The sequence below is a fragment of the Xenopus laevis genome, chromosome 8L (genome assembly GCF_017654675.1).
Source record: "Xenopus laevis strain J_2021 chromosome 8L, Xenopus_laevis_v10.1, whole genome shotgun sequence".
In the NCBI taxonomy this organism is placed as follows: domain Eukaryota; kingdom Metazoa; phylum Chordata; class Amphibia; order Anura; family Pipidae; genus Xenopus; species Xenopus laevis.
In genome coordinates, this window is record NC_054385.1 from 17,823,086 (window position 1) to 17,839,967 (window position 16,882).

General features: G+C 42.3%; 1 protein-coding gene across 2 annotated transcripts; it reads right to left on the bottom strand.

The window, feature by feature from the left end:
• Positions 1–375: 375 nt before the first annotated feature.
• LOC108698235 (ribosomal protein S6 kinase 2 beta-like) lies at positions 376–8,673 on the bottom strand. 2 transcript variants are annotated; one of them, XR_005963243.1, is made up of 5 exons: positions 7,927–8,673; positions 4,387–4,496; positions 3,334–3,495; positions 2,322–2,384; positions 376–818 (listed from the first exon to the last, which is right to left on the bottom strand). XR_005963243.1 is itself a non-coding variant. In XM_018229560.2 (3 exons), the coding sequence occupies exons 1-3, from the start codon at positions 3,381–3,383 to the stop codon at positions 668–670; spliced, it is 264 nt and encodes an 87-aa protein (XP_018085049.1). In that variant the 5' UTR covers positions 3,384–4,107; the 3' UTR covers positions 376–667. The 2 variants fall into 2 exon arrangements, 1 of the variants encoding a protein (XP_018085049.1); XM_018229560.2 differs by lacking the exons at positions 4,387–4,496; positions 7,927–8,673 and having other exon boundaries at positions 3,334–4,107.
• Between the last annotated feature and the right edge of the window lie 8,209 nt (positions 8,674–16,882).

Below are 16,882 nucleotides of genomic sequence, written 5' to 3' on the forward strand. Positions count from 1 at the left end.
ATGCCAGATAGTTCATGTCCTGGCCACAATTAAATGGTGATCTCCCCGTAGCCATCATGCACAAAAGTCCGCCAGTCAACTCCTGCGTCATATTGATGTTTCAAAAAGAGCTTGAAAAGCAAGAACAAATCATTTACTAAATTATTAACCCTTCATTCCTCCTTCCGCCATCCTCCAATTTATCCTTCCCATGCCTTCTTAAGATTCATGAAAGTGAAAAGCAGTTTTTATGTTCTCATGGTTGTGCATTTAAGTAATGTAATAATACTGCTCAATACCATTTTAGGCCAAAATGAGTACAGTGATAGGTGGATGCCACTGTCATCACTATTTAAGGACACTATCCGGAATCATTTACTAACACGGAGGCTTGAACAGGTGCCAGTAGCAACCAAACAGGATTTATTTTCATTTTCTAACTTTTAATGGACAGCTTAAGATGATTGAAGACTTTTGGCCATACTTGTAACCCTATAATTAGTATACTTGCTATAATAAACATAATAGCAATAAAATATATACCATATACACTGCAAGGCCAATCATAATAAAACCTTTAAGCAACCTCCCAACATATGCCTTCTGCATACACCCCTGTGGCTGTAAGTTGCTTTGGTGGCTCTCAGAGGTAGGTCTGTAAGTCTCACTATTCCTGTTACTAACAGTATTAGAACTGAATCTCTGGAGCCCTGCACGGTACGGCTCCACATATCTGCACCATCTTCTTTCCCTCGTCAACGTTGTCTGCTATCAGTCCAAAATCCGTGATTTTCATGTGGCCATCGTTGGTTATTAAAATATTGCCAGGTTTTAAATCACTGGAAGAAAATGGTTAATAATATTGTTACATAAAATAGGTAGGAATGTAAAGGGAGAAGTGAGAGGCATGGAGAGCACAGGTTGAGGAAAGGCAACAATAAAGGAGATAAAGAATATTATATACAGACCTTTCTTTATTCAACAGCTGATAAACCAGAAGCATTAAAAAGGGGGGTGTTTAAAGGAGAATTCAACCTGTTCGGAAAAAAACCCGTACCCCCCACCCCAGGTAGACCCCCTACCATCCTCCTTCCCCCAGGCTAACTACCCTCCGCCCCGGGGAAATGCCCCATACATACCCCTCGGTGCAGATTCTTCCAGCAGAGTTCCACGCGTCCATCTTCTGCGTCCTCTGTAAGCTGACTGAGATATCGGTATTTCTGCGCATTAGCAGTTCGAGCAGTTTGCCTGTTTGCTACAACTGCGCAAAATTAAATGGAAATTGACGATCTCTCAGTCAGCTTAGAGAAATTGCGGAAGATGGATGCGTGGAACTCCGCTGGAAAAATCTACGTCGAGGGGTAAGTATGGAGTATGGGGCATTTCTCCGGGGGGAGGAGGGAGGGCTACCTGGGGTGGGGGGTGCGTTTTTTTTCTGAACAGGTTGAATTCTCCTTTAAGTGGATAAAACTCACCCCTACCCCAATGGCGGCACTGGCAGCACATTTTCTTACAGACACTGTTACTTAAGGATGTTCAAGTTTTACCAGTTTAAAAGAAGCCACTTGAGAAAAAGACAGTGTATAGGAGAAAAGCTTTGCACCGTGTCTCAATAACATGAGAAGGAGTTGCAAAGGGACAAAACTGTGCGCGAGACTGATGCCATAATATAAAGTAATACAAACAATCTATTCACTACTATAATCCAATGCAGAGCCATTATAGTATTTATTTATAACTATATCACTCTACTGCCATATTGCTTTTATACTGCTCTTTCTCTTTGCTTTCCCCCCAATTGATGCTTTATGACTCCCACCACATTGAGGAGTGATCAATGCGCATTATGTATGTTTTATGGAACCATAGCGAGTGTAAATAAAGGGGCACAGACAGGCCCGGATTTGTGGGAAGGCCACCAAGGTCCGGGCCTAGGGTGGCAGGATTTTAGGGGGGTGGCATGCTGCCCAACCACACCCACATTGGTTCAAAAACACTGGGGATGCGCAGGAGATACAATCTCCATGAAAATTTGCATGAATAAAGGGTAGGGGACAGGGGGGACAAACGGCAGTGGGCCTAGGGGCGCCCGCTATGTAAATCCGGCCCTGGGCACAGAGCTGAAATATCACTATATTATTGAGTGCGGGGGGAAGCAGGCACAGTGAGATTCACTTATTCTAGGGATATAAATGCCTCCATTTACTGCCACCTAATTAAAATCTCTAAGGGTGCTCTACCATTAACTGGTAAGGGTTGAACATGTATTCCATAATCACCAATCTTCAAAGGAGAACTATATTTTTTGTTCACATAAAACAGAGCTGAGAAATGTTACTTACCGATGCCCAATCCCCCTTGAGTGAACGAACTGGAGGCCTATAACCAGCTCCGCTGAATAGAAGCTGTAGGAAAAATATGGACAGATGTATTAACCATCATATTTACCTTTTTATTATAAAGCCCCCCGCCAGCCCCCTTGGTACTATACAGGGGAGTTGTTGTATGGGGGGAAAACACCCATTTATACTTAGTAACATAATAACTTAGGCTGTAAAAAGACTCATGTCCATCAAGTTCAACCTGTCTATGTAAATCCTTCCAAGATGGCAATTGGAACAGTCCCTGGATCAACTTTGTGCTAGGTGTTACCCTGGGTAAATGCCCCTAACTCTTTACTTACCCTCGGTGCAGATTCAGTCCAGGCCGATATGGGGCTTTCAGTTTAGTGCTCTCCGGTGGCCTAGATATTACTGGGCCCCACAACAAATTTATTTTAGGGCCCCCAAAATATCCAGAGGTTGCCCTGTTTTACTAATATTTTTTGAAATTGCTCAGTAAGTAGGGACTCATGGACCCCCCTATATCTCCTGGGGCCCCCTGCAGCCACAAGGTTTGCTTCCTCTGTAGTTTTGCCCCTGGTGCTCACAATTATATAAGCAGCACTAAATACACCTGTACAAGGACTGTATATAATATAAGTCCACTAAATCAAGGCATATTAACATTGGAAATATATTGTACATGTATGGGACCTGTTATCCAGAATGCTCGGGACCTGGGGTTTTCCGGATAACGGATCTTTACGTTATTTGTGTCTTCATGCCTTATGTCTACTAGAAATTAATATAAACATTAAATAAACCCAATAGCCTGGTTCTGCTTCCAATAAGGATTCATTATATCTTAGTTGGGATCAAGTACAAGGTACTGTTTTATTATTACAGAGAAAAAGTAAATCATTTTTAAAAATGTGGATTACTTGGATAAAATGGTGTCTATGGGAGACAGCCATTGCGTAATTCAGAGCTTTCTGGATATCGGGTTTCCAGATAAGGGATCCTATACCTGTACCTGTGTTTGGAATGCCACAAGCCCCTTGCAAAGAAAGGGAAACGCGCCATTGATCCTGGGTGTCTGAGCTTCTTTCTTAATAAGATGTTTATTGCTGCCTAGCTTCTCATAGATTGTAAGAGCCACATGCTTTGTTGTGTTGTTTAATGTTGCCAACATAACCTGAAAAAAAGGAGGAAAGAGATAAATGATTAGACGATCTGGTTGGACACAGTGAGCGAATGCCTCGGATATGATTTAGGTTTCGTGCACATCTGCTTTTGGCTTCATTTGCAGCCATCCTAATGACTGCAATTGTGTTTAATTCAACACAACTGGATCATTTTATAAGGAAAAATGATTCGCATTTAATTACCATGCTGCTCCATACAGATAAATGTTCTTCTAAACCTGACTGGTTGTATCATACTTTCATACCAAAGTTGCAGCATAATACAACTCTTTCCACCAAAAGTGACTATTTAGGGGACACCCATATACCACACCCAACCTGCCCCTTTGTAAGACCCATGTCTTGGGTGTTTATGTGCACTTTTGTTTTCACCATCACCCGCACTTAGTAAATGAGCCCCATGGAATCAAGCAAATCTTGTCTGTGGCGTACATATGGGGTATATAGCTGGGATATTGTGTATAGAAAAAGAAACAGTCCAAAATGAAATCGAATCCCCGAGAACTCATCACTTAAGCTGGCCATAGACGCAAAGATCTGATTGTACGAATCGAGGATTCACACTATTTTCGGAACGTGTGTGACATTTTTCATCCGGCGGAGATCGGTCATTGGCCAATCGGACAGGTTAAAAGATTTCTGTCGGCTGCGGGTAATGTCTCTGCATGTATTGCCGATCGTACGATTTTCAGAGGGAGACTGTCACTAGACTTGGTCGGACATAAACTTTCGTACGAATGCTGTCAGGGGCAGAACATTGGCTGATCTGTTCTTTTACTACTTTATTTGATCTGAATGGTTAGTGGCAGGTCGGGAGATGGGAAAGTCAGATCGTACGATGATTCGTATGATTGGATCTTTGCGTCTATGGCCAGCTTTACCCTGCAAAAATATCTGTTCCCAAGTTCCACGTGGAAGCTGTAGCTGGTAATCAGCAAAGAATTGGCTCTTTCATCCTCGACGCGTGGCTTCTTCAGCTCCCATTCTTATTCTGGGGAAAGGAAATTTGATTAATAAATCTGGATATCTTATCTATCAGGCCTTTATTTAGAGTTTAAATTATTACCCAGCATTATATTGAATTTCCAAGAATTTTTAACAAGTTTAGATACTTTATATGCAGTAAAATTATTTAATTTCATGTTACAAAGGACTAACTGCTACTTTTCGCTTATCTGGACTGACTATAAGGATTTCGGAGTTTTGGAAGCCTAAATCCACTGGTGGTGCAATTCTGTTAATGAAGCGCTAGTGAATACAACAAATGTCTATACTGGGCACGTGCATCTCCTTTTTTTTAAAAGAGACACGGACCTGGCTGGTGCATTTTTTTCTGAAAGTCTGAGTAACAGAATTGACTGGGGGGGGGGTTCAGCAGCACCTGGGAGTCAAGGACAAGATACAGCAGTGGGACTTATTTATCAACATTGGGCATATTTACACATGGGCAGTAACTCTTAACAACCAATCCACAATTAATTCCCATCAGCCAGCAAGCAAACATTTAAATTACTGTGCAGCTGCTAAGAGGGAAGATTGTCTATTTGTTGGCTTGTGTGTTCTTTAAGTTTTGCCAAACACCAAATACAACACATTAAATTCCCATCCTCTAATCCAGGGATCCCCAACCTTTGAAACCCGTGAGCAACATTCAGAAGTAAAAGGAGTTGGGGAGCAACACTAGCATGAAAAATGTTCTTGGGGTGCCAAATAAGTGCTGTGATTGGCCATTTGGTAGCCCCTATGTGGATTGTCAACCTACATTGAGACTCTGTTTGGCAGTGCACCTGGTTTTTATGCAACTAAAACTTGCCTCCAAGCCTGGAATTCAAAAATAAGCTCCTGCTTTGAGGCCACTGGGAGCAACATCCAAGGGGTTGGAGAGCAACATGTTGCTCGCGAGCTACTGGTTGGGGATCACTGCTCTAATCCATGAGGCCAACTGTCATGTGCTATTTTTATGTTGCTGTGTTACGTCATGTTGTCCAGAAAATATTACATCCACATTGTGTAATTTGAGGAGAAAAAAACATTACTAGGGGCAGAATAATCTAGGGAGGGCTATATACTAGAAAATGTTTTTATATGCAGGTTGTTTCTCCTTACCTTCTGCTGGTTCCCTGTCATCGCAGCATCTCTCTCTCTTTTCTTGCTCACCGACGCTGTTTTTGGAAGATATGTTTCTCTTTTCTGATGTTCCTTGAAAATTCTAAAACTTTTATCCATAATGGATAAAAATATCAGAAGAAAATCTAAAAAACAAATTTGCTTCTCTCTCATGCGTCATGTTGAAAACTGAGAAACTTGAAATCTAGTGGCCCTAACCTCTAAATTAGTGAATGCCAGCCAGTACACACACAAGACCATTTTTCATGTTGCCTTCAGTGGACTCAAAGCAGGTTCCTGGCTTGAAGACACACTTTGCAAGGAGAAAGACACAAGTTTCATACCAAACAGGCCCTCCTACATGCTGGTAGTCCACATAGTGCAGTGATCCCCAACCAGTAGCTCGTGATTAACATGTTGCTCTCCAACCCCTTGGATGTTGCTCCCAGTGGCCTAAAGCAGGTGCTTATTTTTGAATTCCTAAATTGGAGGCAAGTTCTAGTTGCATGAAATCCAGGTGCACTGCCAAACAGAGCCTCAATGAAGGTTGGTAATCCACATAGGGGCTGCAAAATGGCCAATCACAGCACTTATTTGGCACCCCAATAAAATTTTCATGTTATTGTCGCCTCCCAACTCCTTTGACTTCTGAATGTTGCTCGTGGGTTGAAAAGGTTGGGGATACCTGACATAGTGCTACCAAATGGTAAATCATTTGGCAAACCCCAGGCACTTTCGTTTTACAGTTTACAGACTAACCTGCCAGGCATAACTCTCTCCAGATCAGTCTGACAGATTGTACACTGAGCAATCTATAAAATGGAAACTTTAGGCTGGACACACATGATCCAGTGTAGACTGTTTTCGCAAAACGAGTCCATAATTCTTGGGCAAAATGCAGATAAGTCAAAGCCATGGGAGTTGTGTCTGACGCAATTGTGGCTGGTGCAATAAGATAGTTTCAGTAGTGGTAGCTCCAGGGTTTCCACAACAGCTGGGGTCAATAGGCGCAACTGTGCTCATTTTGGAGCAGCGGCACAGAGTGAAATTATATAGATGTGCATGGAGTGCATGCTGATGACTGAATGTGTACTTATTTGTTAAATCACCCCATTGTTTCATTGAATCAGAACATAATATAATGTTCTGAGGTTACTGCATGGTGTTGCCAATTAAGGTTTCTCACAATTGCATTCTTCGCATTATTGTTCTCAAGACCCTGAGCTAAGAGTTACTCTCCTGTATTATATCTGCAATAAATGATTTTAAAACGTCATACTTCATGCTCAGTCCTCCGAAGGCCACTTAATTTATCTTAATTACGACGTGTTTAACAAGTATGTTCGTTATGGATATAATTGTATTTCTTGTCTTTGTATTGGAAGTCTATAGCTGCATCCATGTGTGAACCTTTAGCGTAGAGGCTCACAATGCTATTTAGGGGAAATTAGTCACTGGCCGACTTATCTCCCCAAATAGCATTGTGTGGCTCTACCCTTAGAGTAGAGGTCTACCAAAGGGCTTAAGGGTTTTGTGGGATGAAGGTGTTATCAGGAGCATGATCGCATATTGTCCTAGCAGGGTTGACTAAATCAACTTTAAAAAAAATGCCCCATGGGATACAAAAAAAAATCATAATGGAATTCATAATAGAACATACTAAAAGCCTCAGAAGGTCTGGGTCTCTGGCTATATCAAATGTCTACATGTAGATTAAGGGAAAATTCTCTTCGGTAACATATCACTAGCCCAAACCGCTCAAAGTGATCTCCGATCTCCTTTCTACATTATCTCAAGTAGCTTTATGCAGCTCTTACATTATCTGCAGCTCTTACATTTCATTTCCAAACAGCTGGAAATGGCTAAGAAAGAACTGACCTCTATTCCTAAGTATATGGTCTTCCTATTTCCTCTCCGCCTTCCTGGATCTTTGGGAATATCCCAAATTAAGCATATTAGTTGTCTGTGTACTCATTGGGGATTTTATAGTCTTTAGTATATACCAGGGGTGTCCAAACTACGGCCCGCGGGCCAAATGCGGCCCGCGATCCAATTTTAATTGGCCCGCAGCAAAAAGCAGAAGAGGAGCCGAAGTCACAGCAGCACGTCGCAGTGATTTTTTAAACATTCTGTCACTCCCCCTCCCTCCCAGAAACCAGGCATGAAAAAAAGCTACACTGCTAAAAAAAAACCCGTTCTATCCTCTGGCTCAACTCCCCCTTCAATAGTTTTACAACTACGGTCTCCGTTACATACCAGCTGCCAGCTCCCCCCTCCCTGCCAGAAACTAAAGGTGGACTCCGACTGTGACTTACATTTCCTGCTGCCGCACATTCATTTCTATGGGATCACTGAGAGACGCGAGTGTTGAATGTGCTGCAGCTTGATCCTGCTTATCAGCGATCACATGTGGCAGGAGGGAAGTAAGTTACAGTTGGAGTCCACCTTTAGTTTCTGGCAGGGAGGGGGAGCTCCAGAGGGAGTGCTTGTGTGCAAAGGAGGAGACAGAGTTTTAAGCTTTTTTTTCATGCCTGTTTCTGAGAGGGAGGGGGAGTTACAGGTGAGTGTCTAACTGAGAAAGAATAAACAATTGAAATAAAAGTTATTATAGACTACAGAGGCTGGATGTGGGGGTGGGTAAGGGCTGTCTATGGGGACAGAAGAAGATCAGTGCAGTAGGGCACTAACATACCATAATGGCTTCACATTTAATTTTGCCTGGATCCAGCAGCTTCATGAATATATACTTAATGGTTCGAATCAAACAATGTCAGGCTGATTGGTCGGCCCCCACACATTTTCATCTCACCAAATCTGGCCCCCGTTGTAAAAAGTTTGGACACCCCTGGTATATACCATCATTGAAATATTCAAAGAATCTGGAGAAATCTCTGTACACAAGGGACAAGGTTGTCAATACTAGATTCCCGTCATCCTTAGGCCCTCAGACAGCACTGCATTAAAGGAGAAGGCAAGATACAGAAGCAGTTTATTGCCAATAGATTAGGAACAATAGTGCAAGCTATAAGACTATATTTATTCTGTAGAATGCTTTACCATACCTGAGTAAACAGCTCTAGAAGCTCTCTTTTTGTTTAGGATAGCAGCTGCCATATTTGGTGTGACATCACTTCCTGCCTGAGTCTCTACCTGCTCATTCATAGCTCTGGGCTCAGATTACAGCAGGGATGGGAAAAGGAGAGAAGCAAACTGAGCATGCTCAATCCCTGCCCTGGCGGTTTAAGATGAAGGCAGGAAGTCTGATACAGAAGCCCATGTGTACACAATAGGAAAGAAATGTGGTGTTTCTTTTGACAGAGGACTCAGAGCAGCGCTACTACGTTTAATGGTGTTTTTATATAGAACTTTCTCATTAAGTTTACTTCATTTTAACCTTTCCTTCTCCTTTTAAAACAGACTGATGCTGTAGTAGTGTCAGTACATGGGCACAGAAACACTTCCCAACGCCATTGTTTCAAAAGCCAGAATTATGATGTTATGGGGGTACATTAGTGCACAAGGCATGGGGAGCTTGTACATCCATGGTGGCATGGGGGTGCATTAGTGCATATGGCATAGGGAGCTTGCACATCCATGGTGCTATAGTTACATAGTTACATAGCCCTCCAAATGAAAACCCAGCATCCATACACACACCCCTCCCTACTTTTAATTAAATTCTATATACCCATACCTATACTAACTATAGAGCTTAGTATCACAATAGCCTTTGATATTATGTCTGTCCAAAAAATCATCCAAACCATTCTTATAGTCATTAACTGAATCAGCATCACAACATCACCCGGCAGTGCATTCCACAACCTCACTGTCCTGACTGTGAAGAACCCCCTATGTTGCTTTATAGGGGTGTATTAATGCACAAGGTATTGGGGAGCGTGTACATTCATGGTGGCATGGGGGTGCATTAGTGCATATGGCATAGGGAGCTTGTACATCCATGGTGGTATGGGGGTGCATTAGTGCACAAGGTATCGGGGAGCTTGTACATCCATGGTGGCATGGGGGTGCATTAGTGCATATGACATGGGGAGCTTGAACATCTGGGATTACACCATCAACAGAGTCCAGGGATAGACTAGCCCCCCACCTGCAATGCAGACCCAGTGTAAATATTTGGCACATTATTAAAGAAAAAATACGACAGGAGAGCCCCCGCCTCACACTGTTGAGCAGCTGAAATCCTATATCAGAACATTTTACTTTCAAAACTCAATAGGTCTCCTGTAATTCCCAAACAGCTACAGAAATTGTTGTAGAAAAAGAGGTGGTGCAACACAGTGGAAAACATACCCTTTGCCCAACTTTTTTTTTTGAACACGTTGCCAGCATCAAAATCAAAATGAGCAGATGTTTTCAGAGAACAATAACATTTGTCCACTTTCGCCGCCCCTTCCCACACAAAGAATCTTGGGGCCTCACGTGAACAATCCCTCTTCCCCCAGCTCCCCTCCTGACGGATGGGGAAAGGGTATTATATTGGTCGAAACTGCACACCTCCAATCCCCAAGGTCCTATTGGGGATAAAAACAAAATACAAAGAACAAGTAGAAGGTGGACTGCAAAACCTATATATTAAAAGTAGAATTTATTATATAATCACTAAAACACTGGCCGGCCCAGAAACACAGTGAATAAATTATGAATTAATATAAAATCAGTAATAAATACAATCCAGGTGGGTAATCACTTTTCATGTGGAGAACATTCAAATGACTGTTCCTTGGTGTTGGTATATGCTTGTAATTTAAAAAAAAGAGGATGGTTGTAAGTTGTAGTTCAACAAGACAGAAAAGTTTTTTCCCAGGAGTTAGAGCTGGAATTTTGAAGCAGTGGAGTATTTAGTTAGATATATCAAACAGGCAGGCTGGTAGATGGCTGAATCTAGAGAGCAGATTATAAAAAGGGGATATATTGGGGCGTCCCCCACTCCCTTCTCCTTTCCAGCTGCACAGGCCCCCCAAAAAGAAGTTGGAATAATCTCACCAGATACACGGTTCCGGAATTTACATATACGTCCATTGTAACTTGGTGCTGTATGCAAATTAGGCATCGCTAGCGTAACTTCGCTTTGCTTGAAGAATTAACGCTAGCGCAACTTCTGTACCTTTCGCCTCCCTGAGCGCAACTTCGGATTTTAGTGAATTAGCAGCACCCTGGAGAAACTTCGCTACCGCAGGTTATTGAATTTGTCCCTTGGTCTCTATTCTTTTTTTTTAATAGTATTTTAATTATTTGCCTTCTTCTTCTGGCTCTTTCCAGCTTTCAAATGGGGGTCACTGACCCTATCTAAAAACAAAGGCTCTGTAAGGCTGCAAATGTATTGTTATTGCTACTTTTTATTACTCATCTTTCTATTCAGACTCTCTCCTATGCATATTCCAGTCTCTCATGCAAATCAGTGCATGGTTGCTAGTGGCATTTGGACCCTAGCAACCAGATTGCAAACTGGAGAGCTGCTGGATAAAAAGCTTAAATAACCACAAATGATAAAAAAATTACAAATTGTTTCAAAATATCACTCTCTACATCATTCTGAAAGCAAATTCAAAGGTGAACGCAGAAGTGATGCAATTCTCCAACAATTTGACAACATAATAATTGCAAAGATGGGAATTTTGAGTGCACAGTAGGCTTGACGACCCCTGGCATACTGTGAGTTAACAATTTAGCGATCACAAATGGTTAACAACTCACAGTATCTCTGCATCCTGAGTGCAAGGCACCTAAATGATAAATTAAATGAAGATTTTTCATATAAAAGTATTTTGTATCTTTTTGTAGATGGAAAAGAAAGTCAGACGGAGCCATATGACAAGAACAATTCACATTTATTGGTTGAAACATCTATCACTCTCTAGACATGCTCTTATACACATTGGTCACATTAGCAAAGGTAGTGGAGTTACAAAGCAATGCAAGGCCAAAGAGGAACGTGTGCTGTACTCAGAGAAAGGACATGGAACATCTCCCAGTAAAAATGTACATTCCCCCAAGCTCCTGCTTTACATTATTTACACAAATACACAGATTTAGAATAAAAAAAAATGGATTTCAACGGGGGAGTAAGTAGCTGCCGCAAATCAAAGGCATTTAAATGTGTCTTTTTGGAGAAAAAATGGAAGGAATGCAATTCCGCCGCTTCCTGTGTGTAGAGAAGTGACATTTGCAAAGTAAATCCATAAACAGCAGTACATTCATTTAGTTAGAGAATAATAAATGCAAGTCTTTCTGCAGCTACTTTCCCCTATTGAACCAAAGAGGTAGTTGTCTGGGATGGGTTTGGGGTGGCTTTTATGCTGACCCATTTGGATGAGGTAGTTTTTCACTAAATTTTAGGAGGTATTCAAAATATTTTCTGTCCCTTTCTCGTGTACTATGACAGTTGGTAATTAATAACCGGGAAAACAACATCCTTTTACATATAAACACTTCTAAAACAGACAAATCATTTACACGTTAGTGATATACATAGGTAGTTGAATTTGTATCCCCCCTTCCCTCGTGGAGGCCAGAGCTATAGAAAGGGGTGACAGAGGTAGGGGTTCTTTTCTCTGCAGTACAAGCACATCATTTTAGGCACAATTATACGATGGACTGAAGCAGCCGATCAGCATACCCGTAATACATTTGGAAAGAAAAAAAAAGGCTGATCGGCTTATGTTTGATGCAGGAGAAGGGGATGAGTGGAGCCCCGAGGGCTATATTGTGCAGCAGCTGGACACCAGCAATGTTGCCCTCGGAGCAGAATACTGATTTGGTACAGAGGCGTAACTAGAGGAGGGGGGCCTTGGCGCGGGTAGTGCAGCTGGGCCCCGCCCCCCTCCGTACGGCCGGAAACGGCCGCAGAACTGAGTGGTGCGCGAGCTGACGGGGGGCCCTGGCCCGCTCGCACCCCCTGCTCCCCCGGTAGTTCCGCCACTGATTTGGTATGATATAGCGATCTTAAAGGGTAACTAAAGCCTAAAGCTGGCCACAGACGCAAAGATCCGATCGTACGAATCAATGTACGATCGGACTTTCCCATCTCCCGACCTGCCACTAACCATTCAGATCAAAGTCTTATCATTCCGACCAAATAAAGTAATTAAAGAACAGATCAGCCGATGTTCTGCCCCTGACAGCAATCGTACGATAGACAAAGCTGGTGACAGTCTCCCACTGAAAATCATACGATCGGCAATACACACAGAGATATTATCGGCAGGCGACAGAAACTTTCTAACCTATACGATCGACCCAACGACCAATCTCCGCAGGACGAAAAATGTCGGGACTCTCCACACACGTTCCGAAAATCGTACGAATCCTCAATTCGTATGATGAGATCTTTGCGTCTATGGCCAGCTTAAGGGTCAGTCCACACGAGCAGATTCGGGGAGATTTAGTCGCCTGGCGACCGCCTATTCTTCTGGGTGACAATCTCCCCGAACTGTCTTTGCGTGTCTTCCCGTCTGCTATAATAAAAAGTTGTCTGCGCTAAATCACACGCATCGCTTTGTGTGGCAACTTTGGAAAATGAAGCGACTGGTGTGCTTTAGCGCAAGCGACTTTTCATTATAGTGGACGGGAAGACATGTGAAGGCAGTTCCGGAAAATTGTCGCCCGGACGAAGAGGTGATTAGTCGCCAGCAGTGGCGTAACTACCGGGGGAGCAAGGGGTGCGATTGGGCCAGGGCCCGCACCCCCTCAGGGCCCCCCACCAGCTCCCGCGCCACTGAGTTCTTCGGACGTTTCCGGTCGCATGAAGGGGGCGGGCCCGGCTGCACGTCCGTGCCAGGGCCCGCCTCCTCTAGTTACGTTACTGGTCGCCAGGCGACTAAACCTCCCTGAATCTGCTCATGTGGACTGACCCTTACAAAAGTATTCACATCAGCTCTCTTCGGATGACGTGACGAGACGTACAGACAAAGTGCTCTGCTGTATTACAACACCGCTCACACAAGGCCGAGGGCTGAGCAATATCAGAGAGGGATGTGTCTGCACCGTGGCCCCTAGGACTGCTATAGTATAACTGATAACTTTTGTTGCCCCCTTAAATAACTTGTGCTCCAACAGATTCAGAAACACAAGTTGCCTATCCCTGGTCTTCTGAAACACAAGGCGTATAGAAATAGAGCCCAGTTCAGGCACATGGCATTTTAACCACATTTCACAGCCAGTTATCCACAGCCTTACAATCACTGTACACCAAGACTTGACACGAAACTGACATTCAAACAGATGAAAAAAAAAACAAAACAAAAAAAAACGACTCCCCGCAGATGAATATGAAACATTTGTAGTTATGAAAGCACATCCGTACAGCCCCATCATACAGAAGACTTAGTGATCACGTCTGCCAGGGATCTTGCATAGTTAGTAAGGTCAATTCTAATTCTGAGATTATTTCAAATGAAAACAAATGTAGCCCCGATAAACTCTGGGATGGGAGAGATATTGCAACAGACAGATTTCCAACAAAATATCTGCAGATGAGATGACTGCCAGTCTAATGATAATAAATGGCATGTTAGCTGCCAACTGCATCTGCCACCTCCAGCTACCTTCAATGTGAACCTCCTACTAGTGCAGGGAGTTTTTAGCCTGAGATGCTCGAAAATGCATTTGTAGGGCGAGAACCCCTGTACCAGCAGTGTTGGATATTTTCAGCCGAAGTCAGTGGGAAGTGGCACAGTATTCTGCTTGTTTCAATAACCCAAGCAGAATTTTAGCCCTAGGGCATTTCATCACCTTGTTGGTACAGGTATGGGACCTGTTATCGAAAATGCTCGGTTCCTGGAGTTTTGCGGATAACAAATCTTTCTGTAATTTGGATCTTCATTCCTTAAGTCTGCTAGAAAATCGTTAAAAATTTAAAACCAACAGGATTGCTTTGCATCCAGTAAGAATTAATTATATCTTAGAATAATCAAAAACGTTCTCCGCACTGCCTTAGCTGTGTTATCGAATGCATCAAATCCTCTTCCGGGTATACCACTATCCCGACATATACTGATAAATTCCAAAATGAGGAGAGCACTCAAAAGTAGCAAAAATATGCTGTGGTTACATTTATTCAAGGCCACTACACGACCGGTTTCGGGTCCTTGAACCCTTTATCGTTTTGGAATTTATCAATTAATTATATCTTAGTTTGGATCAAGTACAAACAGAGAAAAAGGAAATCATTTTTAAAAATGTGGATTATTTGGATGAACTGGAGTCTGTGGGAGACACCCTTTCCCTAGTTTGGAGCTTTCTGGGTAATGGGTATCTAGATAACGGATCCCATACCTTTACTAGGGAAATCTGTATATTACCTGCTCCCCTGGTGAAAGGGTTAGTGATAACTAAGGTTCCAGGAAATTCCAAAACATTTGAGAAACAAAAGCATAACAACTAATCATACCCCACCCAAAAGTAAGAAAATCAGAAAAAAACAATATTTTTTTTAGGAAGAAAAATTTCTAATAAAAAAATATGACAATTTAAATTCCCCTCCCCCCTCAAAAAACAAACAAACAAACAAAACACAGCTAGTTCTGAAGGACAGACAATGTATGAGGCAAACTAATATAAGGTTTTTGTTGCAGCAGATCTAATTCTAAGATTTGGAGGCAGAGATTAACCCAGTACATACAATTATAGATTTTATTTTAGCTTGCTCATTCATTTGTAGTATTCTGTAGCTGGGAGATGCCAAATCTGTGGCCTTCTACCTATTGTTATTTCCATCAAACCCACCATCTACACTGTGACTATAATAAGGTTGATACAGCTAGAGATTTTGTACTTATATATATGTGTATAAAGGGGATATATGCCTGTTGGCCATTTCTATCCTTTGACTATGGTTAGAAGGGATTACTTCTGTATTATCTGTCCTTCATAGTGAAATCAGAGATGATTCTAGAGAGGCGACCTAATGTCTATATCTAAATTTACTACTACAACATTATCTTCTGCATACACGAAACTACAATAGAAAGAAGCAGTCTCTTTTTACCCTGTTTAAAGCCACAAGCCCCCTGGGGCCTGTGCAGAAAAAGGAGATATGGAAAGTACAGATGCCTAGCTCCATTCAATTCTATATAATACTCACAGACCGCACCGACAAGGAGGAATCTTTCATTAATAGCCTTTATTTGAACATGGGCTCTGACCCAAGATTAATAAAGGGCAAATGGCAGTCTGAAACGTTGCTGAGTACCTGGGTCAGAGTCCATGTACAGGTATAGGGTCCCTTATCCGGAAACCCGATATCCAGAATGCTCCGAATTACGGAATGGCTGTCTCCCATAGACACCATTTTATCCAAATAATCCAAATTTTTAAAAATGATTTCCTTTTTCTCTGTAATAATAAAATAGTCGCTTGTACTTGCTCCCAACTAAGATATAATTAATCCTTATTGGAAGCAAAACCAGCCCATTGGGTTTATTTAATGTTTAAATGAGTTTCTGGTAGACATAAGGCAAGAAGACCCAAATTACGGAAAGATCCGTTATCCGGAAACCCCCAGGTCCCCGAGCATTCTGGATAACAGGTCCCATACCTGTACAAATAAAGGCTTTTAATGGAAGATTCCCCCTGTCTGTGAGTATTATAATGAAGTGACAGATGGAGGTGGCCACAGTGTGACTTGCACCGAATTGAGCGTGAATGTTGAGAGCCTGCTGACAAAAGAATCTTAGCTACATTTGATTGACAACCTACCAGCAGATCTGTTGGAAGAATGCTGGGTGTTTAGTTCTGCAACAACTGGAGTGCTGATGAGGGCCCAGTACTATAATAGCAGTGCTGATGTTATTGATACTGAGCTGTTCAGGGTACTAGGAATAACAACAAGAGGGCCACAGCTTTGGCATCGCCTGTTTTACCATTTCCACCTTCACGATGAGCCCCTCGGTAGGCCAATGACAGTTTTAAGTGACATCTAAAGAGATTGTGCCTGTGCCCATACCCAGGACCTGGCACCGCCATACAAAGTTACAGACCTTATTAAAACCAGCAGTGGTAAGTTCTGCGCTGCTTGTTCTATCTGTAGGCTTCTATCACTGGCTGAAAACTTTCAGAAGTGTTTAAAGTGCCTTTCCTTGGTACAATATGGGCACAATTTCTCCATATGCATCAGCAGGGTTTATCTCCGTTCTGTTATATACAAAAGAATGTGTGGCCATGGTTAATTGTGCACCCAAACATTGTTTTTACATTCAGTTTATGATACAAATACTAGTTAAGCCCCGTCTAATATACTTTCCTATTTTT

What these genes read in the sequence shown, in the direction of transcription:
- LOC108698235 (XM_018229560.2), bottom strand. Translation starts at nt 3,383, where the DNA reads ATGGCGCGTTTCCCTTTCTTTGCAAGGGGCTTGTGGCATTCCAAACAC. An exon ending in TTGTGGCATTCCAAACACAG is followed by an intron (nt 2,385 to 3,333) that starts GTACAGGTATAG and finishes TTTTTCCTACAG; the next exon opens with CTTCTATTCAGCGGAGCTGG. An exon ending in TCAAGGGGGATTGGGCATCG is followed by an intron (nt 819 to 2,321) that starts GTAAGTAACATT and finishes ATTTTCTTCCAG; the next exon opens with TGATTTAAAACCTGGCAATA.